This window comes from Periophthalmus magnuspinnatus, chromosome 11 (genome assembly GCF_009829125.3).
Source record: "Periophthalmus magnuspinnatus isolate fPerMag1 chromosome 11, fPerMag1.2.pri, whole genome shotgun sequence".
Taxonomy (NCBI): Eukaryota; Metazoa; Chordata; class Actinopteri; order Gobiiformes; family Gobiidae; genus Periophthalmus; species Periophthalmus magnuspinnatus.
This window is the reverse complement of record NC_047136.2, coordinates 13,511,411-13,537,964: the sequence shown is the minus strand read 5'-3', so window position 1 is coordinate 13,537,964 and position 26,554 is coordinate 13,511,411. Positions and strand designations below refer to the sequence as shown.

The 26,554-nt window shown below is 36.5% G+C and overlaps 2 protein-coding genes across 2 annotated transcripts; one reads left to right on the top strand and one right to left on the bottom strand.

The window, feature by feature from the left end:
- Positions 1 to 267: 267 nt before the first annotated feature.
- Positions 268 to 17,157, top strand: ints8 (integrator complex subunit 8). Its single transcript, XM_033974815.2, has 28 exons — positions 268 to 410; positions 895 to 1,030; positions 1,113 to 1,287; positions 1,719 to 1,859; positions 1,948 to 2,019; positions 2,278 to 2,329; positions 2,422 to 2,601; positions 3,433 to 3,540; positions 4,889 to 5,041; positions 5,568 to 5,668; positions 6,180 to 6,321; positions 6,433 to 6,503; positions 7,038 to 7,213; positions 7,775 to 7,905; positions 7,993 to 8,103; positions 8,635 to 8,839; positions 9,257 to 9,378; positions 9,792 to 9,976; positions 11,829 to 11,862; positions 11,939 to 11,998; positions 12,088 to 12,149; positions 12,226 to 12,344; positions 12,859 to 12,962; positions 13,075 to 13,125; positions 13,209 to 13,282; positions 16,294 to 16,358; positions 16,463 to 16,506; positions 16,953 to 17,157. The coding sequence occupies exons 2-28, from the start codon at positions 901 to 903 to the stop codon at positions 17,067 to 17,069; spliced, it is 2,985 nt and encodes a 994-aa protein (XP_033830706.1). The 5' UTR covers positions 268 to 410; positions 895 to 900; the 3' UTR covers positions 17,070 to 17,157.
- LOC117379099 (G1/S-specific cyclin-E2-like) lies at positions 17,096 to 23,161 on the bottom strand. Its single transcript, XM_055225327.1, has 12 exons — positions 23,109 to 23,161; positions 22,607 to 22,638; positions 21,772 to 21,826; positions 21,299 to 21,346; positions 21,081 to 21,220; positions 20,587 to 20,707; positions 20,010 to 20,156; positions 19,203 to 19,298; positions 18,989 to 19,123; positions 18,462 to 18,573; positions 18,148 to 18,305; positions 17,096 to 17,524 (listed from the first exon to the last, which is right to left on the bottom strand). The coding sequence occupies exons 2-12, from the start codon at positions 22,618 to 22,620 to the stop codon at positions 17,501 to 17,503; spliced, it is 1,050 nt and encodes a 349-aa protein (XP_055081302.1). The 5' UTR covers positions 22,621 to 22,638; positions 23,109 to 23,161; the 3' UTR covers positions 17,096 to 17,500.
- Positions 23,162 to 26,554: the final 3,393 nt, after the last annotated feature.

Genomic DNA, 26,554 nt, shown 5'->3' with positions numbered 1-26,554 from the left:
GTAAAAAAAAAAAAAGTTGAAAAATTTTGAAAATTTTAAGAAATGAAATTCAGTGTAACAGTTTATTAATATTTGGAACAAGAAAAGTTGCTTTCCAGTTTCTCACCAAGTTACTAATAATGTGAACGCAAAGTCTTGTGGTATTATTTTGTTATAATGTCTACTTTATTTGAGTATATTATCAGAAGTAGCACAATAAAAATGTTAAAATTGTATATAGAATAAAAGTATAAAAACGTAAAACACCGTCCGGTGCGTTTCCTTGACAACGGACCGGAACCGGAAACACGGGGCAAAATGAACCGCAGAATGAACTATGTGAGCACGAACGTTTCTGTAGCCTCCCGATAATTTTAGGTTTATTTGTTTTTATCGGGTTTTTATATTGCTGTTTTTACGTTTGAATAAAGGTAAGAATGCCCTTCACTTGTTTGTGCAGTGCAGCGCTGTGGTGTGAGGCGGATACCTTGAAATATTAGCCTTTGTTTTGGTTGGCATCAGAGAAAACAGTGAACGGATGGGACAGGTGTGTTGGATCTGGTGGAGAAAACAGAAAAGTCCAATATAATTGAGTCAAGTATAGATGTGCAGAGACAAACACCGCCCTGGTGATGTCCTAAGGTGATAGTCAATGCAATCAATCATATTTTAGACATGATATCTGATAGATGCTGGAAGTGGTTCTTTATAGTCCTAATCAGATGTTCATAAAATACATGCAAGTGGAATTTTAACTGCATGACATATGAATGGGTGTTATTTACGGCTGTACTCACAAAATATGGCCATGAAATCAAATAAAACGATGCAAACTATGTATGTGCAAAATCCATCTGTTGTGTATGAACTCTTATTTCACAGTTTGTATCACCATGTGTTATTTCTTGTGTTTAGGGGAGAATGAGTGTGGAGGCAGCTGATCGTGTGGCTGCAGTGAACAGTCGGCCCAGTACTCCTCTCCAGACATCATGGTTTGAGTTTTTGTTGGATGGGACTTTACTGGAGAAACATCTCCAGAAGCAAAGTCCAGGTTACTCTTCCCTTCAAATATGTTAAGCTGATGTAATTAATCTTTTACACCATGATTTAAGGGAGTATTTTTCTTTCTTTAGATCCGCCTCCAGTTCAGCTGATTGTGCAGTTTTTGGAACAGGCCTCAAAGCCATCAGTGAATGAACAGAACCAAGTCCAGCCTCCAGTCGACAACAGAAGAAACCGGACCCTCAAACTACTCGCTCTGAAGGTGGCAGCATATATGAAGTGGGACCTGGATGCTCTTGAGAAAGGGTTTGTGAAACTTAAAAAAACAACAAATCTTTGACATTTTGAAAAATCTGATTTCATTTCCTTAATTTTAACATATTAGCATCTACATTTTTTGTCCCATTGGTAATGTTTGGTGTTTCATATTAAGCAATAGAAATAAGTTATACATTTAAACTTAGCCTAAAGATAAATAAAAGGTATCATACTTTAACTAATACTGGACCTTTTGTGGACCTCTGCAAACCCTTCCATTTAATACGGATATGCTCTGTAAACTGAATCTTGTTGTATCTAATCGCAATGTTTGTCATAAATATTGCAATTGTTGTTGTTTTTTTGCCAATATCATTCAGACCTACTATGTATTTACCACTATACCCTCTTACCCCTTTTTATTTGATCATTTGATTATGACAACACTATCAGTAAACTGTTTGAACTTTTTCTGTAAGATTGACCATCCCTGTGCTGAACATGTTGCTGAACGAGCTGCTGTGTGTGAGCAAAGTACCTCCAGGAGTGAAACATGTTGACCTGGAGTTGTCCACTCTGCCTCCCACCACTGCCATGGCCGTCATCATTTATAACCGCTGGTCAGAAATGATATGTTATTTCCTTCCAATTCTATTTTAAGTATTTTATTCTACAAATTACTAACATATGTCTATGACTATTTAATAGGGCTATCAGAACTATTGTCCTCAGTAGTTTTCCAGAGAAACAAACCAAACCTGGACCACATCAAATGAACATGTGAGTATTGTCTAAAAATTACTATTGGGTTAACTGCATTGTTTCCAGTTATTCTGCTACTATTTTAAATCAATGAAAACTATAATCTATATGTTCCATACATTTAGTCTTTTTCAATATTGTGAATTAGACTGAAGTCATAAGTTTAATGTGCAACATGATAATTTCAAATATTTGTTATAGTTATTGCTGTTTGTGTGTGTTTGTTGCCCCTATGTACAGTAACAGACTCGTTCCCCATTTTGTTTATTCTTCTAGGTTAAGTATTGTGCAACAAGAGAAGGAGATGACGGAAAACATTTTGACTGTGGTCAGTGAAACCTACAATGCTGCAGCATAATAATATCATTACTAATAAATACCTACCAAATTAAATGTATTTCATTTCTGTCTTGCGTGTAGCTGAAAGAGCAGTCTGCAGACTCGATCAGTGTCCTTGAGGGAGCGCTGTGTCTGAAGAAGGACTTTTATGTTCATACCATGAGGACTCTGGAGCTGCTGGCCTCAGACGCCGCAGCAAATGGAGAAACTGAGTCTTCTACGGCTGGACTCCGCATCAGCGCTGATGAGCTCCACTGTCAGGTTAGACAACAAGAGCTCTCGAGTATATACACTATGAGGGAAATGCATTGATTTAAATGTATTGATGTTGGCATAGTAAAAGTTAGATCCTTATTTTTGATTTATATCATTGTATTTGTATCTCATAGTAAATACTCTTGTTAAAATGCATTCACATTCAACTTAAACACTAACCTGACTTGCGCCAGATTGATAACTCAATTCAGAATGACAAACATATCAATCTGGGATGGCTCTCACTGAAGGCAATTGGAAAATGCAAAACATCATGAGGATTATTTTAATCTGATTGGCTGAGGCATCATGCGGAACAGGATGAAAAATCTAACTTTAGTCACATTTAGTTGAGAGAAATACACAGACATCTTTCCTGTCCACAAATGCACAAAGCGTTCACCTTCAGCATGTTTTTCCCCAAACAAAATAGTTCATATTGACGCTAAAATAGGCTGAAGTATGTCTGTTGCCTTTGCCATGTTTGTTTTGTTCGCTTGAGCGATTCACCTTTGGTTTCTGCACAAACCTCAATGCTGCTCTGTGACTGGTGCGCCAACCACCTGTCAGGCCTTATTGCACCAGTGAGGGCATGCCAAGATGGTTTCTCATGAGTCTGTGAACTCACAAATATCGCAAGAATCCATCTTATTGTGCAAGCTTACTTAAACACATTTTAAACACAGAACCCTATAGGGTTTGGTAAAGCAGTTATTTTTCTTATAAACTTAAGTGTATATTGCAAATTGTCTTTAGTTTATTAATATTACTTGGTGAAAACATCTTATTATAATTTACTTAAAATACTTACAATTTTCTGCATATACTATGTTTCAGGTCCATTATGATTTGGGAGGCATTTTCTTCCAACAAGGCAGCACAGACCAGCCGGCCTATGTGAAAGCCAGAGATCACTTCAGACAAACTAAAGAACTGCTCAAGAAGGTTGAGTCTATGTTTTATGTACAATTTTGCATCTGCTTTTTGTTTTATTAGTTGATCGTTAATGTAGTGACTATAATATAGCAAGCATTATTAAGGACCAAGCACGAATGTGCGAGGAGGGTCAGAGAGTCAGAGACAAGGCGTGGTCTTCATTGGCATTTTTGTTCAGTTCATTCAACTCTTGAATGAATATGCTAAGTATGGCTCAGGTACTCAGGTGCACACTTAATGCAGCTCAATAGACCTAGCCTACATACAGAAACTGTAAACAACTGTAGCTGTTTCCAATTTCAGTGTAGTTAGCTCCTCCCTTCAGGTAGATATAAGGCAGTGTCCACCAGTAATCTGACCAGAACTGAAGAAGCGGCTTGGATGAGCAACTGAACGTCTTCACTCCTACAACTTTTGTCCAGGTGACAGATTTTACTTTTACTATGGATCAGACCTGGATGACTGAGGGACTACATAGACATATGAGGACCACACCCTATTGCCAAGGTGAAGGCAGCCATTTTCAGTCAAAATATGCAGATGTCCAAAATCTAGACCTCGTTCTTTAATAAACTTGTCCTTTTATCCAGTTGACTTCAAACTGATGCGGTATCATCAGGACATATCTAGAATCAAAGGTTGTTAAAAGAATTTATATAAGTCCCAGGGTGTGCTTAACGAAGCAGGCATCTTAAGGAAGTTTAAAAATCCCTGTAACTCTTGCAAAGTGGGATCTGGATAGACTCAATGTAGCCTTAGTGTGTTTTGATAATCTGGACATGATGACATGTGAATTAAACTTGTATCTTTAAAAGTAGCTCTCCAGCGCCTCTTGCAAAGTTAAAATGGGATGGAAGGATTTAGTTAGGCGTAGACAAATACAATTTGGTTTATCATAATCCAATACAATCTGGTACACTCATTCTTGAGCAAAAATGTCTATGGGGACCACACTCTATCTCCAATGTGAAGGCGGCCATTTTGAATCAAAATATGCAGATATCCAAAATCTAGACCTCGTACTTTAACAGACTTGTCGTAGAGTTTTTATCCGACAGACTCCAAACTGAGGCAACATCATCAGGACATATCTGGGATCAAAAGTTGTTAAAACAATTTACATAAGTCCCAGGGTGTGGTCATAACAAGCTCTTAACGAAGCGGCTATGTTAAAAGTATAAAAATCACTGTAACTTCTGTTCATCAACAAAATGATGAATTGATTAAAATTTTACCTTTTAAAAATAGCTCTCCAGCACCCCCTACAAAGTTACAATAAGCCAAGAGTTGCGAGAGCTGTTTATCACTGCGTGCAGTTTTAATATTTAATATTGACTTTGTAATTTGTAACTTTTAGCTGGTTTCCCCTGTTCATGTGCATTTGGATGAGAAGCGACTGACTGGATACTGGAACGCCTGCAGAGCCCTGACCGGAGACGGTGACCCCTCAGACTCTCAGACTACCCCATACAACCAGATCAACAGCCTCATCCGAGCACACAACTATCAGGTCACGGCAGATTTAAAGCGTATTCACAACAAATGTAAAATCATGTACTCGTGCACTTGGTTAGGGAAAATTTAACATATAATATGTAATATATATATTATTTTATGAGTGTAGGACATATAATGGGCAATTTTTTACATATTTTCTATACAAGTGAATGAGTGCCTGATATCTGAGTGCTTGTGATCAAGGATACATTTCACTTACAAAAACAATTTGTTATATAGATGCTACCAGCTCCCTTTCTCTACTGTTATGTAATATCAAACCAAATTGCTGAACCTTTTAGTCAATTACAAGGCTGAAATTGAAGCATTTGTCTATTTATTGGTATTTTTATTCCTCAAATTTTAAAATATCTTGAAACTCCTTAAATTGATTAGACCATTTTAGTCTTTAGCCTATTTAAGCAGCTAAAATGTTATGTAGTGCAATTTTAAGTTATATTAATTCCATCTAATGTTAAATTTAAAAACATTCTGAAAAATGTTTAGAATACTAATTTGGTTTCTTTTAATGTTTTCAGGCTGTGATTGAGGCGTTTATTAAAGACAACATCAGCTGCAGCCTGCCCAGTCACTTCAGGAGATCCGTCCTCAGAGAGTTTATGTACAAAGTTCAACAAGGGTAAGAACTAAACAGTAAATAGTGACATGAACAGAAGTATGCACTGGGTTAGCTGGGTGCAGTCAAGAGTTATGACAATGGATGGCAGACTGATCAGATCAAACTGTATTGAAAGTAATTTAAACATTTAGATGCTCAGGTGTTTTGTTGCTCAATAACACTGTATAAAGGGTTAATGTTTTTCAGGTTATTTCACATAAAAGAGCTGTGGGAATCTTTTAATTAATAATTGCATTATGAACAAATAGCAATTACTTTTTTTTTTTTCAGAATTCTTTGTGTGATTCCAAACTTCACTGGGTAAATTTCATATTGACATAGATATGTCACTCTTTTGAAGGGAAAAATATTTGTCATTTGTAAAATATTGCAAAGACATCTCATCTTTTTTAACCTACAGTAATTTTTTGTTTATGAATTTGAGTGATTATAAACTTGCCAAGCTTAAGAAACCTGGACATAGACAGTAGTTTTACCTATAATTACATTTTTGTGACATAATGACTTGTAGGGAGTCAGGTCTGGAGGAAGTCTGTCAGAAGCTCTGTGTGTGTAATGCTGTGCGAGACACTTTAGAGGGAGAAGTGCTCAGTGTGAGATTCCAGCAGCTGCTCCTGAGGCCCAGCAAACGAATGGTGGACTTCATTTTAGAGGTAAGGCTCTTTTACATGCAATTTTACCACATGTGAGTCAATATTTTGTTGTCTGATTTTTTTTATTTTTTTCATTTTATGTTTAAAATTCAAATGTTTGTGCTTTTGCAGGTTTGCACAAGATCATTGGAAAAGAATAGCCCTTCTGAAACATGCAAAACAAACATGGGGAATCTTTTGAGGTAAATGAACCTCAGCAAGTCTCAATACACTCACACAAAACCAATGTGTAGGACAAACCAAATCAAGACATGATGGATGAGACATTAAATGTTAAATCATCTCAACTGCAAATGTCAGAAATATAATACAAAACCAGTTTTTCTTCCAAACATAATTTACCATAACAATTTATTGATTTGCTCTAAATAGAAGTAATGATGTACTGTCAGATAGGGACTAGAGCCTGTTTTCCTCATTGATCTTACTCTGTTTGAAAAAAATATCCAAAAGCAAAATCTACAAATATTTAACCTGCTCATTTCTTAATGTGACTGGGCCCTTGAACTCCCTATATTACAACAAAAAAATAAATATATTAAATTTTATATGCTTATACAATATTGTCATGTCATCTGAAAACCAAATTCATTCTAATAACTTAGACCCATCTTGTGTTCTTAGTAAAAAATTATTTAGCCATTTATCTATATCAGCAAATTTAGCTAAATGCTGATGTATTCTCCTGACATGGTACCTGGTATAATCTTGTCCAGGACTTTATGTGAGAGTTTGCAGGACCTGTCCCTGGTCTTCTCGGTCTCATCTCATAAACTGTTCGTGGAGCTTCTCAGTGATGACCAGAGAAAAGTCCTGGTGGAGCAGATGAGGAAGAGGTCGGCCACGGTCAACCTCAGTGCCAAGCCCCTACCCTCCTTCTATGACATCCCAGGTAGGGCTGAATGATTTGGGAAAAATACATTTTTTCTGACAAACATTATGATCCAATTTGCAGTTTATGTTTTAATAATGGTTCAAAGTTCACATTTTATATGCATCTGAAAGAATTTACAAAAAGACTGGAATATGTACTGACAAACAAATGAATATAATCACACATTTCAGAACGTGTTTAAACGTGTGATCTAGGCTACCGGGTTAGCATAATAAAAAGAAATTTGATAATACTGATATTGTTGTTTTGAAGATGCAAAATTACAATAATGATTTATATAATCTCTAAATGTAAATATTAATAAAAAAATAGCATAAAAAAGGGACAGAAACTTCCAAACTTGGGTATAAAGTTATATTTCATCACTTGTGGTGAATTTTATGGTCCATTCATGCTTTGGGTGATACTTGAACCTCAACCAAATCATATATTGGCACATTTCAGCATTTTATGATATATTGTTAAAATTTCGTTGTCGAGCAAAGGCAAAAATATATTGAGATATAAAACGTGGGCACTATTGGCAAAAATTGATATGTTTTTTGTGTGTCTCTTCAGCCTCAGCTTCAGTGAACATTGGACAGCTCGAGCAGCAGCTCATCCTGTCTCTGGAGCCGCGCAGAATAAGACAGATCCTCATCGAGCTCCACGGGATGGCGGAGCGACCCTACTGGAGGGTCAACAGCAAGGCATGCACTTGGATACACCTCTCTTTACACACTTTTATGCTAGTCTCAGAGTAGGTTAATAATTCAATATTTTGGGATGTGTTTCAGTGGGAGGTTCCTTCAGATTACATCAATGTGATTCTGGGCATTAAAGACAGTCTGACCAAGGACCTGGTCTACATCCTCATGGCCAAAGGACTGCACTGCATCTCCATAAAGGTCAGAAGATCATTTTATTTTATATTAACAAAGAAAAACAGTGTTTGCATTTATGCATTTTTTTTACAAGTTAAATCTTTCAATGATTTAAATAAACTAAACATTGTGTTTTACATGACAAAAAGCTTTCACTGTATTTTATGTGTTAGCTTTTTGGATTGTCAGAAGTGTTTAGTTTGGGGTCACTCTGGCACATGTGGCAGTGATCATCTTAAACTGGAAAGTTGTTGGTTAGGACTGCAACTAACATTTTTTTTTTTTTTTTCAATTTATTATATTTCCAATTCTTTACATACATTTAAACCAAAGGAAGCTTGAAATATGGTGACAGAAATCTTATAGAGAATATAATTTTTCTTTTTAAGTTTATTATATTAAATGATCTAATAAGTGAATGATGCTTAAGTGAGGTTTGGATATCTTAACAGGTGTTATCCAAGACATTATTATATCGTATATACTGTACTTTTTGGTTTTAATGGCTATATCACACAAAATACATGAGTAAGTTTTCTTATTTCTTCCTCTCAGGACTTTGCTCACGCACGTCAGCTGTTCTCAGCCTGTCTGGAGTTGGTCACGGAGTTCTCTCCTAAACTTAGGCAGGTGATGCTTAATGAGATGCTTCTACTGGACGTTCGCGCTCACGAGACACAGGCAGCAGAGGGCAGCAGAGAGCGGCCGCCCCCAGACCTGGTCAGCAGGGTCAGAGGGTACCTGGAGATGAGGATTCATGGTAGTAATTAGAGCTTTTAATTCAATTTTACAGAATGTTTATTTTCTGTTTAACATTCAGCAATAAATTGGAAGGCAACATAACACAGAACAATTGAGATAAGCATTGATAAACATTTGAATATGATGACTTGAATTATACATTCAAATTAATATTCACAATGTATATAGTCATAGTATATACCTAGATTTAGTTTATAGCATTAAAACCCTGGAAATAAGTTAATAGTTTTTATAAAGGTTTTTATTGTTTTAAATAAGTACCTGTTTTCTCAGGGCATTTCTATTAAATGTATTCATGCAGAATTAGAGTAAATATGTCAATTTGTACCTCACACTCTCAGAATCAGTTCATATAAATATCAAAATTAGACATGACTTATTTATTAATTCATTACATTTTGTACATGTTTCACAGATCTACCGCTGCGTCAGGTGGTTGGAGAGGAGTGTGTCGCCTTTATGTTGAACTGGAGAGAGAATGACTACTTAACTCTGCAAGTGCCACCATCTTTAGTCATGAACAACCCTTATATAAAGGTAATCAAGGATATAAACAAGTATTGCAGTTGTGTTTATCTAGTGTTAAAAACTTTTGTCTGACTTCATTGAGTCCCTGTTCAGACCAACAGAACTGGGAAATCTAACCTCTTCATAGTGGCATTTCATCGCAATAAGCAGAAGATTTTCAGTTAGGTTTTTATTGTTGAAAAATTACTGTTACATTTTTTAACCCTACATATATAACCTGGAGTATTTTTTTTTCTAATAATTGCAAGTAGACACAGACATTTTCGGAGCACTCGAGTCCTGAATGTGGGACCATGCTGGATTACTCAAACATGCCTGAATCAATTAACATACAAACCAATGATGGAGGGAACATATTTTATAAAATGGTCAGATTATACATAAAATATCCCCTTTAAACATACTACTTTGTCTTGTTGTAGCTGGGTCAGTTGCTTGCGTCCACATGTAAGGAGCTCCCTGGGCCAAAGGAGAGCAGGCGCACGGCCAAAGAGCTGTGGGAGGCCGTGGTTCAGATCTGCAGCGTCTCAGTTCAACACAAACGCAGCAGCGACGGACGAGTGGGGCTCATCAAACACAGAGAATCCTCCATGGGTATCCTACAGAGGTGGAGACTTACATTTTTTATTTATTTTTTAAGTACTTATTACTGAAGCATAAAAACAGAAGACACCCCTGACAGAAATTTTCCTGACAGAACTTGGTTACATCAGTTCTGTCATGAGGAATGGGCCAAAATTTTTTGCCAAACTATTGTGAGAAGCTTCTGGAAGAATATCCAAAACATTTGACCCAAGTCATACAGTTTAAAGCCAATGGTACCAAATACTAATGAAGAGGGTAATGAAAATTTGTCTAAAAATTCCTTTTAGCATTTAGCAAATAGAAGCAAGTTTGATAATCCTAATTAATAATACATTTTATTTGAAAGCGCCTTTCAGGACAGTCAAGGACACTGTACAAGACAAAGTTAAAAACACATATTTACAGATAAAACTGGATACAAAACTGGATGATGGTGAGAGTGACTGATTATATGGTGTAGGATTGTGTGAACAGGTGGGTTTTGAGTCTGGATTTGAAGTGGAAAAAGTGGAAGAGAGTCAATGTTGCGGAAGTCAGGAGGGAGAGAGTTCCAGAGCTGGGGAGCAGAGCAGCTGAAGGCTCTGCCCCTCGTGGTGATGAGACGGGCAGAGGGGACAGAGAGCTGGAGAGAGGAAGAGGAGCGGAGAGAGCGAGAGGGAATGGAGATGTGGAGGAGGTCAGAGATGTAAGGTGGGGCCAGGTTATGGATAGCTTTGAAGGTGGTGATGGTGATCCTGGTGATGATGCGGGCTGCGGAGTTTTGGAAAAGCTGCAGTTTCTGGAGGGATTTGTTGGGGAGACCATAGAGAAGGGAGTTACAGTAATCAATCCGGGAGGTAACAAGACTGTGAACAAGTATGACAGAGGTGTGAGGAGTGAGAGAGGGATGGAGACGAGAGATATTGTGGAGGTGAAAGTAGGCAGAGCGGGTGATGTTATTGATGTGGGAGTGGAAAGAAAGTGTGCTGTCGAGGATGACACACTGGACTTTGGTTTTAGAACTGTTAAGCTGGAGGAAGTTGGAGGAGAACCAGGAATGAATTTCCTGTAAACAGAAGGTAAGAGAGGTTGGAGGGAGAGATGAGGAAGATTTGGTGGAGATGACGAACTGGGTGTCATCCGCGTAACAGTGAAAGCGAATATTGTGTTTACGGAACAGAAGACCAAGGGGGAGAATATAGATGATGAAGAGAAGGGGACCTAGGACAGAGCCTTGGGGAACATCAGCAGAGACAGGGAGAGTGTTGGATTTGAGATGAATGAATTGACTACGATCAGAGAGATATGAGGCGAACCAGGAGAGAGGAGTGTGGGAAATACCAATGGATTGAAGTCTGTGAATGAGAATGTTGTGGGAGATAGTGTCAAAGGCAGCTGTTAAATCAAGGAGGATGAGAATAGAGAGTAAACCGGAGTTAGAGGCTAGAAGGAGGTCATTGGAATTGACATAAAACAGGAAAAGTTTAGTCTGATTTCATGTTACGTATTTTTTTTCTCACTGTGTATGTGTCTTTCTATATCATGCATGTAAACTTCTGGTTTCAACTGTAGATACTCATTTGAACAAGTATCGATACTAAAGACAATGTAGATATGTCAAAGTTGGACCTTTACTGAATAGTATTAAAATGAACTATTATAATACTACATGGCAATATTAAAGAAACCGTTATTATCTTGGTGAAAATTACTATAGTGTTTAAAAAAATCATATCTAAATTGATGGCAAGTTTTTTCCTCAATTCAAAATTGAATTTTAGTATTGTAATGACTGTGACTGAAGCAAGCCCCATTTCCATTTTACTTTTTTGTTAATCTGTTTCAATTTGTCAGTGCTTCGCTTTAACTTATTGTGCTTTTGTGTTTTCTTTCAGGAACAAATTCATCACATTCATCAAGAAACTTCGAGTAAGTCTTATTTAGTAAAATAAGTGACCACAACAATCTCTGAAGTTTTCATTTCAAATGTATTTATTTTCCCCAGGAGCCACTAGTGTTGACGACACTCATTTCTCTGTTCGTTAGACTCCACAGTATTGTCCGGGTAGGTATTAAAAAAAAAACAGAACCTTCAGAATATTCTTGAATTAACCCAAAAACTAAAACTAATTCCTCTTCTATATATTTCTACAGGATGATATTGTGAATGAGGTGACAGCTGAACACCTCTCCATATGGCCATCCACACTGGCAAAGTAAGTTGAAGATATGAATAAATGCATTTTCTTTGTGTTTCTACCTTTCTCTGATATCCTATGTTGTGTTTTTCAGTATCCAGGCTGTAGATGTGGAGGCAGTGGCCGTTACAGTGAAGGAGCTGGTGTCCTACGCTCTCACTTTAAACCCCAATAACCAGTCATGGCTTATCACACAGGCCGATATTTACTTTGGTGAGAGCTCATATTTTCTACAGCTTTTGGAGAAGAAGAATTAGGCAATAATTACTCTAAAGTGGTTGTGTTGGTGGTCTGATCCCAGCTCAAAACAGCACATACTACCCTTGTGTCCTTTGGCAACACATTTAAGGTTGCTGAAGGCTGAGACATACATGGCGGTTGAATGTGAGGAGTGAGTCATTTAAACAGATCAGTTCAACAATACTTTCTTTTGCACTGTTCTGTATTTGCTGTACTTGTTTTTCATCCTTTTAATGCATGTCATTTACTTGATATTATTTTACAAAATTTGGTATTATTCTTTGTGTGATTTTCTGTTCATAGATGACACTAAAGCTTTTTGTTAAATTAGAAATTCAAGACATTATTATCAGAAGACAACACATTTCGATTTATAATTGAACAAAATACTTATTACTTGTATTACTGGGTTTCTTAGCTTTGTATTTCACTTTTTCCCTCCTATATATCTGCCACATCACCTCCATTTTGTTATTTCACGTTACAGTGACAAACCAGTACTCGGCTGCTCTGAACTTCTATCTTCAGGCCGGAGCTGTGTCCTCTGATTTTTTCACGAAACCTGTTCCACCTGACGTCTACACAGATCAGGTGAAAAACACAAGTTGCCTTTTGTATTTGTTATTATGTAATTATGTTTTGTGCATGTGCAAATCTGCTACTTGTTTTGTCACTATTACTGAAGGAAGTCTTGTTTTGTCAGGTGCTGAAAAGGATGATTAAGTGCTGCTCAATGATGAATTGTCACACACAGGTATTATTTACATACTGTAACCAGTCATGTTCTAGATTTTGTATTGCTTGTATTTTAATCAATGTTTTAAATGTTTTTCACAGGTGGCTGTCCTTTGCCAGTTTTTGAGGGAAGTGGACTACATGACTGCATTCAAAGCACTTCAGGAACAAAACAGGTAAAGCCAAAATTCTAATTAAACTTTCTCTGGCCTTTTTTGTAAAAATTTTGTTTCAACAAAGCAGCTGTTTTGAAAAATTAAAAGTCCCTGTAACCCTTGCAAAAATTGTCGGATTTGGATGGAATCAATGTAGCATTTGTGTATTTTGATAACTTGGACATAATGATGTGTGAATTTAACTTGTATCTTTAAAAATGTCTTTCCAGTGCCCCCCTGCAAAATTACTATGTGGCAAAAAAATGTGTATGTCGTACACAAATGAAATTTGTTACAGTCTTCATAAGATTCTGAACAAAAAAAGCCAATGAAAAACACGCCCTGTCTACATCCACATTTGCATGTCCACGGCTCAAAAAAATCTGAGAACCAAAAAAGATTGTTTGCCATAATCCAATAAATTTGGTACATCCTTCTTTATGTGACCTTGAGCTGAAAATTCTATGGGGACCACCCTATCTCCTATGTGAAGGCAGCCATTTTGGATCAAAATATGCAGATGGACAAAATCTAGGCAAAGCAAGGCAAGGCAAGTTAAGTTTATTTGTATAGCACAATTCGTACACAAGGTAATTCAAAGTGCTTTACAGAATAGAAAAGACATTAAAATCACACAAATCAAAACATAAATAATCACCCAATCTGCAACTCTCTCACCCACTCGTTTGCACCCTTTAAAAACTCTCTGGCACCCTTTAAACACTGTCTTGCTCAGTTTAAGAACTTTCCCATTACTTTACAAAAAACTTTCCTGTCACTTCTCAAATACTTTCCTGTCACTTTACTATGTCTAATAAAAGTCCATCAGTCCATGTTTCTTTTGTCATCATAAAATTACCATTAAAGGAGAAGAGTGCAGAATAAAAACCTTTCAGTCGTATGCACAGCTAAACAGAACCGTTTTGAGCCTGGATTTAAATATTGTCAAAGTAGAGGCCTGTCTCACATCTTCAGGAAGACTGTTCCATGTTTTAGCTGCATAAAACTGAAACGCTGATTCCCCGTGTTTAGTCCTGACTCTGGGCACCAGCAGGAGGCCGGTCCCTGAAGTCCTCAAATTGTGAGATGGTTCATATGGCACTAACATGTCGGAGATATACTTTGGACCTAGGCCATGGAGAGACTTATACACAAGCAGAGCTGCTTTAAAGTCTATTCTTTGAGCTACAGGAAGCCAGTGCAGAGACCTGAGCACAGGACTTATGTGCTCGTACTTCCTGGTTCTAGTCAGGACCCGAGCAGCAGCGTTCTGGATGTACTGCAGCTGTGTTAGGGCTCGTTTGGAGAGGCCAGTGAGCAGGCCGTTACAGTAGTCTAACCTACTGGAGACCAATGCATGGATAAGTCTCTCCAAGTCTGGTTTTGACAGTAAACCTTTGATTTTTGCTATGTTTTTTAGGTGGTAAAAAGCTGCAGATGTTATTGATTTGATGTGGCTGTTAAAGTTCAAGTCTGAGTCCGTTATTACCCCTAGATTTCTGGCCTGATTTGAAGATTTTAGAGAGAGAGACTGGAGGTGACTGCTGACACTTTCTCTATGTTTCTGTGGGCCAAAGATGATGACTTCAGTCTTGTCTGAGTTTAGCAGAAGAAAGTTGTTTTGCATCCACACACTGATCTGTTGGATGCAGTGGCAGAGTGAATCCACTGGTCCATATTCACCTGCTGCCAGTGAGATATAGATCTGAGTGTCATCTGCATAGATGTGGTAGGACACATTATTGCTGCGTATTAACTGGCCTAACGGCAGCATGTAGAGATTGAACAGCAGGGGTCCCAGGATTGAACCCTGGGGTACCCCACAGGTCAGGGACATTTTATCTGATATACATTTTCCAATTTCAACAAAGTACTCCCTGTTTTCTAAATAGGACTTGAACCAGTTTAGTGCCGTACCAGAGATGCCCACCCAGTCCCCTAGTCTCTGTAAGAGGATCCCATGATCAACAGTGTCAAAGGCAGCACTCAGATCTAACAGGATCAAGACTGAGACTTTGTCTGCATCAGTGTTCAGGCGGGTGTCATTTGTCACCTTGATAAGAGCAGTCTCAGTGCTGTGGAATCTAGACTCCAACTTTTCCTAGGGTTTTTATCCGTTGGACTCCAAACTGGGGTAGTATCACCAAGACATATCTGTGTTTTTAAAATAATTTATATAAGTCCCTGGGTGTGGTCATAACGAGCTCCTAACGAAGCATCAATTTTTAAAGTATAAAAATCCCTGTAACTTTAGCAAAAATGGTCGGATCTGGATGGTTGTATATGGACACAATGTAGCATTAGTGTGTTTTGATGATCTGAACATAATGATATGTGAAATAAACTTGTATCTTTAAAAGTGGCTCTCCAGTGCCCCCTGCAAAGTTCAAATGGGATGGAAGAATTTAGTTAGTCGAAGACAAATAAACTTTGGTACCCAGAACCTTTGTCATTCTGAACAAAAATGACAATGAAGACCACGTGCTGTCTACATCTGCATTTGCATGGCCATGCCTCAACAAAGTCAATGGGAGGTGAAAAAATTGTCATAATTCAATTAAATAATCCATTGTTTATCTGACTCTGAGCAAAAAAGTCTATGGGGACCACACCACATCTCCTGCGTGAATGTGGCCATTTTGAATCAAAAGCATAAAAATCCCTGTAACTTTTGCAGAAATTGTTAGAATTACTGTTTATGTATTTTGATGAAGCAGCCATTTTGAGATCATAAAAATAGTAACTTTTGCAAACATCATCTGATTTAAACCCAAAGTAGCGTTTGTATATTTTGATGACCTGGACATAATGATATATGAATTAAACTTATATCTTTGAAAAGCTCCCCATGCAAAGTTGAATTTTTTATTTTTTAATCAAATATCAAGCCAGGGTTGACAGACAACCATCCTGTATGTATGCCCTTCGGTGGTCGCAAAGGTTTTGAGGGACCTTTATCACTACTTGCAGTTTTAAATTACTTTTATTATTTGTTTACAAAGCTTACACTGAACTTTCTTTTGACCTTTCAGCCATGATGCCATGGATTCTTTCTACGATTACATCTGGGATGTCACCATCTTGGAATACCTTACACGTATCCTTTAAAATTCAAACTCAAAATAAGTACAAAATGACTTTAAGCAGCAAGTTTTTAAGGGGGCAAGTTTTAAATGTTCTGATCTTTGACTTGCATTGAAGACATCCACCACAAACGAGGAGAGGCTGAGAAGAGACAAATTGCAGTAAGCAAATCTTGCTTAATCATGTTTAAACTTGCCTTAACTGTTCTTGATATTTCAATTACCGGTATAAGATGCATATAATTTGTCTTCCTCTAAATAAGGAACTTCATGATCAAACTAAATCTTTGAAATGGAAAATTGCTTGAATTAAAAAAAAAAAACATTTCACCCATTAATTTATTGTAATCGTTATGTTGTAAACAGATATCCTTGAACCAATGGGAGCAACTTAAATGCCTATTACAAATAATTTTCATATCGAAGTAGATTTTTCTACAAAAAGATGAACAAAATTATAACCTTGGTCATTTCTGTCAGTGACCAGCCCTTGATTAAGTCATCAGGATAGCTTCATAAAATTTGTTAGCCTTTTGGACAAATCACCTAATTGACAGATCCTAAAGATACATTTGTGTTATTTGACATTTTCCCTTTTTTCCCCCCAGGTCAAAGCGATTGGACAGAGTGAGCTTAACACAAGTAACCCTGAGGAGGTGCTACAACTCGCTGCTCAGAAGAGGAAAAAGAGGTTCCTTCAAGCCATGGCCAAACTGTATTTCTAAAAAAAAAAAAAAAAATACTCATGTCTGGGTGGGGATGTACATTTATTTAGTATTTTTAGTTAGAAAATAAACATTTTATAAATACAGCAGTACATTGTTTCATTTTAAAAAAGCTATTAGGCCCCTATAATCAGATAACTCAGGGTATTATTTTAAGACTATGCACATACATCTAGGAGAAAAACAATCTTTATACATTAGTACAATTATTTAAAACTACTATTCAAATCATCCTGAAACTAATAACATTTGATATTAACACTGCACATTTAACATACAAATGCATTTTTACTAAAGCAGGAAAAAGTGTTTGATCAAAATAAAAAGGTGTGACAGGTGCTTCCTTGTTGAGCATCAGTCTTCCCATGATACATTTTTTGTTTGTTTTCAGTGCATTTTCTCAGCTATTTGGAAGAGTTAATACATTCTTTTCATTGGTCTTTACAGGCGATAAGCTGAAAAATAATGTGGGACAAATGGCACATTAGACATAACAGTGCATACAACTTATCAATTGACCTATGCCTGATCTAAGTTTGCAACTTAGTCTGTAGAAATGTATTTTTGAAGTTCCTCCACTGTATAAGGCTTTTACTAATAACCAGTGTGAGGTTTACTTATCACCTGGCCTTTTCAAACGGAGGGTATTTAGCCTGGGCTCTTGCCATTCTAAAAGAACTATAATAACAATCTGGTCAGGTAAAGAAAATATAGAGGGCACAAGTTTTTTTCATTTTTAGCATATGGAGGTCATGCCTCAAGTGACACTCAGAACCTTCAGAATTCACTCCTTGAGCTGCAGAGGCTGCACTACCATTGATTAATGATGATTGGCAGCAGGTGCTGGGGTTTAGGGAGTGATGATTCAAAGCAAGGCCTTATTAGGTTTAAACCTTGTCAATTTTGCCCACCACTACTGCCAAGTTATTTAAAATATATTCTGTCTGCACAGGAATCTCACAAATATTTCACATATATTAATAGAAAAGGTCATGGTTAGGAGGAATATGGGTCAATATGGGTGCGAAGTGTGAAATCTACAGCATTTGGTTGACAACATTAACGTAAAGATCCTCACCTGCATGCTCAGATAGTCTGTGTGTGTTTGGATGTTGTGTCTGTCCTCTGACTTGACATTTTTAAAGTCCTTCAGTGGAACTTTACCAAAGAGTTGAGCGGCCTTCATAAAAGGGGCCATCCAGTTCAAACAGGGCTGAAGAACATCTTTGGATAAACCTGAGTCAAATGGCACAAATCAAAATTAACATAAAAAAAAAAAAAAAATATCAGACCCATTTATACACCTAACATGTTCAGCATTCCAACATTATTTTATGTAAACGATGGCACAGCTTTGTTCTACTGACAAAAATGAGATATCTGGATTCTTACCTGAAACTTTTTCCACAGTGGATTGCTGGACAAAATTACTTAAAACAGAAGCAGCTAGAACTCTGTACTCAAAGTCCATTGATTTTATGTCAATGATGCACAAATCTAAAAGCTATGGAAAGAAAGAAGGAGAAATCATGTATTTATAAAAAATATAAATACAAGCAGAAGGATAAATGATACTTGTTGCTTGTTGTGTCAAGATAAATGTTAGCGAGTACTGTTCTGTTAATGGGCACATAATCATAATTTGAATGACAGTCACTTTACCTGCTATCTGTCCATAAGCTGTACTGTAGTTATGGTCACCTATTGTACTCAATAGTGTAGCCTTTTTCTCTACTTGCATAGTGGCATTTGTTTTATGCCTTTTGTATCTTAACTCAAAATATATTATAATATTCTAGTTAAATTGTCAGTTATTTTTTTATTTATTACGTTCTCCTAAGTTATATAATTATATGAATAAATATAAAGAACGTTTTGAACTAGAGCCACCATTGTCTCAACTCAGATTTGTTACAGACCTTGGTCATCTGCACATATGTGTCCTGAGGGAACTGTGGCTTCATCAGATCAGAGTTTGGGTTCATAGAAACCATTTGGAAATAAAGTTGAAGCCACGACACAGCGGTTTCCGGGAAGAGATTCCACTTCAAGGCCTGAGAAAAATATGATATGTTGTATTCATAAATGCAAAATCTTCATGAATAAATTTTTTTGTTAAAAAGTATGTATTGCCTTCAAAATGAGCATCTCCATTTCAAGAATCTCATCTTCGTAGTAGGTTTGAGCAGTGACATAAGCCATTTCAGAGAGTTTAGGAGGGCAGGCTTCCTAAAACAGATGAAAACAGTTTTTTGATGGGGAAATATGCAACAATTGGTTATCAAGCTGTATGTGTTGATAAGGTAAAAGAGTTCATGAGTCTAATGAATGAATCTACATTACAGGTGGTAAATACTGATTAAAAAAAAGAGCATCTCAATATTTGTTGGAGTATCCTAACATCAACATATTGACAATATTACGTCAGTCCAACCAAAATGTGCCAAAACATGTCATTAAATGTATCTGTTCACTTTACAATTACTTATACAAGTACAGAAATATCACGACACACCCTTATTTGGAGGTTTACAAATACTTTTTATTTATTTTTGGGCTTGCTTATTTTCAATTGTCTCTTTTTGCGACATTTTTTAAATAAACAATATAGTCAGTTTTCAACAACATTCACAATATCTATAATAATCTGTATAATTGTATTGTCTCATCATTTTATATTAGACATGTTGGATTAGTTTCCATTTGTATTGCTTTGTCAAATGTCTGAGTGTTTAAAAAGCACTTTTAAAGAAGAATTGTTACTTAAATTAAGAAAAAAACATTTTAATTTGACTAATTAAATCCCACAAAACATCTGCATAATTGGTGAGACCTTCCTCGACTAAGATTGGTGCAATGCGTATAGTCAAAATGCATGCACAAAAATGAGCAAATGTAGCACATTTAGCATGGTCTTTCTACTGGGTTGAAAGGGCTCACCTCCATCTTTGCGGCAATGAAGAGGCAGGTGACCCCGATGAGCTGCACAAGGCCCTTCTCGATGTTTTTCTGTGTCAACATGAAGCGGTCGAAATAATCCTGAGCCAAATAAAAGGTCTGTCTGTGGAGAGTGTACGCCTCACTCACCTGATCACAGAAAAAAAATATGCACTGACACACAAAGCTTTATGAATACAAAAGCCCATATTTTGTTATATATTATATAAACATAATATAAGCAACAGATTCCATTTAGACATCAGAAGTCAGCCATCCTCTATCTCATACATGAAATTTGGTCATTACAAAGGTATAAACTCCTTCAGTTTTAATGTGCAATCTCTGTCTGAAAATCCAAAACATTCCTTTCATTAAAATATTATAATAATATTACTATACTGTATTATATATCCTATAGGATGACAGTTTTTGAGTTGCTAGAAGTGGCACAAAATACCACAAATTATATAGCCAGATGAAATCAAGGCTTTTGAAACTTTTAATAGACAAATGATTTTAATTAATTCCCATTTTGGGGTAACAATAGTATCATTAATGTATTTTTGAAAACACTTGCCTCCATTAGCCAGTCGATCAGAATGGACCTTGTGTTGGGTTGGATTCTGGGATGTTTGAGCTGGAAATATTTGCTCTTTTTATGACCAGTCGTCTCCGCCCAAACGTTACAGGGACCCCATCTGAGCAATGGAGAAAGATGGTCATCATAAAATAATGGACAAAAATGCGTGTGGGCAATGTGGAAAAAATTGTATAATTAAATCCAAAAATGTAGCCCTAAATATAAAGTGTTGGGTTTTTTTTTAATCAATCAAGCGGTTTGTGTCACACTAACTTGACCATTCAGCAAGTTAATGTCATAAAGCTGGTAATAGACACCAAACCAAAATCTGATACTGTGACATCCCTACTGACATGAAAGTAAGATTTCAACTGGATACAACCACTCCTTTAAGTAAAGTTGATTCAGGCAAACAGCCCCTAGAAAAATCATCATCTCAACAATTTTGTAGATTTAAGGAAATTAACTACAGAATATTATATAATGCTTACAGATGATTGGACGGAGGGGTTTGTGCCGGTGAATGTGTGGAAGAAATCTCTACAAGGTTCGACTCTGCAACATTATTCTGTTTCTTTGGAGACGAAACATGGACACAAGGAGCATCAGCGCCTTCAAGAATCACTGCACTCTGAAAGTACAAATGGAAAATATTATATTTCTATAAATACAACAAAGATAAAAGACATGTTGAACTGATAACCAGTACCTTTTCATACTGCGGGTTTAAAGAAGGCTGGCACTTTTTCTTATTACTCTACAAAATATTTAAATTAGAAGGAATTATGATTTGCTTAAAAAGGACATTTTACATAATTCTATTGAAATAAACTTTTATATCCAATTTCCTTCTCACTTTAGGGAGTATATTGTGAGAAAGAAGCACACAATGCTTATGTAGAGTTCTCACATGTGACGTGACCAAATGCATAGGATAAACCACCCTACATGAATTCACAATTACCATTTTTTATGTACACAACCTGTTAAAGCTAAAACCTTTGAGAAAATATTGGGTCGGTAGATAAACGATGAGAACATGATTTGAGGCAAATTCTTCACTTTCATTTCTTAATTTTGTATTATAATTATTATTTCCTTTTTAAGTTTGACAATAAATTAAACTACTACACCCATTACATTTCATATAAATACATTCATTTGTAAACACTGTAATTTTACCTTCACAGCTTTAGCTTTCTGTGTTGACACGTTTTCAGATCGTTTTTGCTGACAACTGCAGAAAAAACAACATGTTTACATTATGTTCACAACACTGCAAGAAGCTTAAGCATTTACATTTACAGGGCATGTGTAATATTTTCATTATGTATTAAGATGTCTATGTAATCCCTCAGTCACCCAGGTCTGATCCATAGTAAAAGTCAAAGTTAAATCTGTCAACTGGATAAGAAGTTGTAGGAATTCACTGAACTTTTTGAAAAATTGAAAAATAGAAACAAAAAAAATAAAAATACAATAGTACATTTTATATTTCAAATTCTGTACATAGGGCTTTTGGATTTGTACACTAGTTTAGAGAATTTATATAAAACAGATTGAAATACAACAAATTTGGGTTTCTGGCTAGAAAATTTACAGCAATAGCTATGATATTTTGATAGGATTAGGTTCAAGACATACATACATAAATATATATACACACACAGATATATATAAACACATACACACACACATACATATGTATATACGTATTTACATATATTTTTTTGCTGCAAAACCTTTTTGGAAAAGTATGTTTTGCATTAAGTTGTAGGTTTGTATCAAGCTTTATATTCACAAACAAAATTATGTCATTCCAAAAGATCTGAGTGTACGAGCAGTCCCAAAATACACGGATGACCGTTTCTTCAATGCTATGACAGAATGAGCAAAGATGATTTAGGTTTAAGCGAAATTTTGAAATGACAGCATTAACAGGGTAACATCTATGTGGCCATGTACACAACACATATGTGACTGTTCAGAGAGAGAGGGGTGACCTGAAATGACATACCTGCCTCTTGTCATGGTTTGGGCTGCTGAGATCTGCAAAAATCACAAAACACAAAAACGTTACTGTTATTTACCAACACTGTGCAACAGCAAAGAAGTTAATGCATAAATATCAAATGTTATGACTTTAAAATAAACTTAAGTCCACTACACATGTGTATATTTCTCATTATAAACACTTCTGAACTATATGAAAATATGTGCATACAGAAGAGCAACTACACATAATTTGCTCAAAATGTACTATTCAATTATACATTTCAGTAAACCTTAATCCAAACTTGAGACTCTGCGTTACTTAAAAGCAACATAAAACCTAAACCCAATTTGTGCGAAGCTAAGTAGTAGAATATCAATCAAGCAGCCAAGCACCACTCAACTATACTATCTTTACAAACATCTGTGGCTTATCCGCTAATGTAATGCTACAGATGGCCAATATGTGGGACAAAATTGAAACAAAAAGCCCATTGAGTGCTACAAAAGCCAGTTTTACTCCTCACCTCCGCTGTTCTGAGTCTAAAAGTTTGGAGATGCCGCTGCCGCCAAATAAAGAACCACAGACAGGAACTGCGCATGCGTGCGTCCAGCCCCAACAAGTGATGCATCAAATAAGGTTTTTTTATCAATTATGTTATGTACTTCACTTGTTTGCTATTGTAATTATTTGGTTGTCTTTATTTTAGCATTTTAACGTAACTTTACAGTAAATTGCCCTTAAGGAAGTAGTTTGTTTTGTTAATTCTGGCAAATAATGCAGCAGTATCACGAACACTTAAAGTCCATAGTCCAGAGTCCTTTAACACCGTTTGTTCTATATAATTTGAAATAAAAATGTAGCATAATCTCTATAAAATGGCTTGTCTAGTATGCTTTTAAACAATGGGAGTATAAGATAACTGTATTCTCTATTACTATTACTTAAAATATTACAGAGATTTATTCTCCGAGTGTTTGTAAAATAGTCAGGGCTTTTATTAGGTCTATTTAATTTAAATTCTTCAATGTAGGCTACTTCCTGATGCTGGCCCGTTGTGTGTGACGCAAAGGAGAAAAGGACCAATCAGAAACAGAGTCGAGTTGAGCGCGTGGCGCAAGAGCCGGATGTAAACAAAGAGAACATGTGATTTTAAACTGCTAAATTTCAACAAAGGTGAGCTATATTTAACATAAGGATGTGGATTACGTAAATGTACTGTATTTTCTTTTAGTTGGAATTATCATCGAGTTTATTTTTTACACCTTAAGATCATTGAGGACAACAGAATTCACATGAAAAAATTAGCTAATGCAGTCTTAAATAACTCCACGTGATGTCGCCAAAAGATTAATTCAATTCAATTCATCTTTATTTCGGACTATTGGACTATGGACTATTTTGGTCCATGTTTAAAAACAAACAAACAAACAAAACAGACAGACAGTAACAATACAAAACAATAAACATCTATGTTTTAAAAAGACAACCATACCAATGTCTCCACATTCTGGATTGGTAGCGAATTGCACTGCATCTTATGCTTGTGAGTGACAGTATAATTTCATTTTCTGACTTATTCAGTCTGCAGATAAACCTGTACATTAAAGTTCTCAGTACAGCTTGCAACGTATTCACTCGTGCAGTGAGAAACATTTCAGTCACACTGGTCCATCGTGGCCTCCTCAAGAGCACCCGCAACGCGTCATTATAAGCCACCTGCAGCCTCTGTAGACTGGCTTTTTTGTACTGAGTCCAGAGGTGGGCAGTGTATAGTGGTGTGCAATATGATTTAAATAACATTAACTTTACATCATCAGAGCATGAACCGAACTTGAACAGAAGAGTATTAGCTTGTGCATACAACATCCTGCATTGTCTATAAATATCATCATCATCTGCCATGTCCGCAGTGATGATATGCCCAAGATATTTAATTTTAGCTGTAACATTCAATACAACATTAGACAGGCAAAAATCAGGATACCGCATGTGTTTATCCTCTTTAGTCCTACAAATCATGATCATGCTCTTAGTTGCGTTATACTTGATATCATACTCCACACCATAAGCTGAACAGATGTTGAGTAGCTGCTAAACACAACCAAGTCGTCTGCATACATTAAATGATTAAGGACAAGATTCCCAGCCACACATCCAGTTTTACATCTTTTGAGCTTTGTAGACAGTTCATCTAAATACAAGTTGAACAGAACTGGGGACAAGATTCCTCCTTGTCTAACCCCATTGGTGACTCTAAATGGGGCAGAAACCCTGTTTCCCCACTTAATCTGCATTGTCTGCTGTCCATACCAATACATTAAAATATGCACAATATATTTGGGTACACCTTTCTGAATCAACTTCATAAATAATTTTCGGTGATTCACTCTGTCAAATGCCTTGGATGCATCTAAAAACACATAAAAACTGATGAGTTCTGCCTCCTGTATCTGTCAATAATCTCTTTTAGAGCATATATACACATGTCTGTGCCCAGCAGAGCCTTAAACCCAAAACTGATTGTCTGTGGATTTAATACAGTGGGAGATCCTGTACAGCAAGATTAATTCAATAATTTTTGAGATTATACTGGCCAGAGCAATAGGTTTGTAATTGTTAGAGCTGCCAACTTTTCTAGTCTTATCTTTAATGACAGGGACTAGCAGTACAGTTAACAAACAGTCAGGTAAAAATCCATGAATAAGGAAACCCGTGAGACAGATGGAAAGCAGTGGTGCTAACCTCACACTTGCAAATTTTAAATGCTCTGCTGAAACACTGTCCTGCCCACTGGGCTTATTATTAGACAGTTTGGTGACAGCTTTAAGGACTTCGTGTGACAGGATTACATCTGCATGGCCAACATCAGGCGTAACACAAGGCTCACTCTGAACACAGTTAATTAATCTACTGTAGTGCTGAAGCCAAAGCTCCAAGATGTTCTCAGTGCCGGAAGTGCCATCCACTGCACATGGCAAAGACGTTTTAGTGGCAGTCATATTTTTGACTTCTTTACAAAAGCCAAACAGGTTGTTGAAAGAGAGTTTTCTGGCCAACGAGTCCACTCTCATGGCTTGCTAATTTTTGGTTATAAAACACAAGGCATACTTACATCGAGCATTTGCGACCCGCTTTTGTTCATACACAGGCCCACATCTTGGTCTTCCTGCCTGTATCCACTCCTGGGAAGCCTCTCGTGCCTTAGCATAAAATTCAGCCACATGGGCATTCCAACCTGGCCTTCCTCTCTTTTTAGCTTTTGTTTTATGAAGAGTTTCACTTGACTTAAACAACACTTTGACAATATCCTCATGCATAGCACTGATGGCTGCTCTATGTTCAGAATTTTTGCAGCTGCCATCCCTGCACACGACTGCTTCCTTGGGCAGGTAGATATTTCTTAGCAAATTATCCATGCACACAGAATAAGACAGTATTTCTTTAGAAAGACTAGACATAAATAAAGATAAAGACAGTTACCCACAGGACCAAATGATATGTCCTTTGAATAAAACTAAAATAGGAGTTGAAGCAGCCTTTCTTGATAAAATTGTAACAATTAAAGTTAAAGGTGCACTATCTAACATTTCCTTGAATCAAAGTGGCAGTAAATGGCATTAATTACTATTACCATGGAGACAAAGAGGTGATACCACCTCTGTAAACACCTGTAATTGAATAAATACAAGATAAATAAGTTTAATGCCAGAGTATGGAAGATTTCAACCAAAGCAATATCATCTTCATGGAGACAAATAGGTGGCAGATCTTCCACCAAAAAAGTTATATATTAAGTTCTCTTAAAAATCTGTTGCAAAAATCTTTTGTGTCAGAAACATTTCACATCTTCCATATATGTTGTCAGAGTTTACAAGAGAATAAAATGGAGCGACTTATCGGGGGCAAAACCTTGACTTCCACTTCCTACTCAGAGCTGTCAGAAACACAGCCTCATTCTCCTCACACAGT

What these genes read in the sequence shown, in the direction of transcription:
- ints8 (XM_033974815.2), top strand. Translation starts at nt 901, where the DNA reads ATGAGTGTGGAGGCAGCTGATCGTGTGGCTGCAGTGAACAGTCGGCCC. An exon ending in CTGGATGCTCTTGAGAAAGG is followed by an intron (nt 1,288 to 1,718) that starts GTTTGTGAAACT and finishes TTTTTCTGTAAG; the next exon opens with ATTGACCATCCCTGTGCTGA. An exon ending in GGACCACATCAAATGAACAT is followed by an intron (nt 2,020 to 2,277) that starts GTGAGTATTGTC and finishes TTATTCTTCTAG; the next exon opens with GTTAAGTATTGTGCAACAAG.
- LOC117379099 (XM_055225327.1), bottom strand. An exon ending in TAAACCCGCAGTATGAAAAG is followed by an intron (nt 21,221 to 21,298) that starts GTACTGGTTATC and finishes TTGTACTTTCAG; the next exon opens with AGTGCAGTGATTCTTGAAGG. An exon ending in TGATCGACTGGCTAATGGAG is followed by an intron (nt 20,157 to 20,586) that starts GCAAGTGTTTTC and finishes TTCTGTGATCAG; the next exon opens with GTGAGTGAGGCGTACACTCT.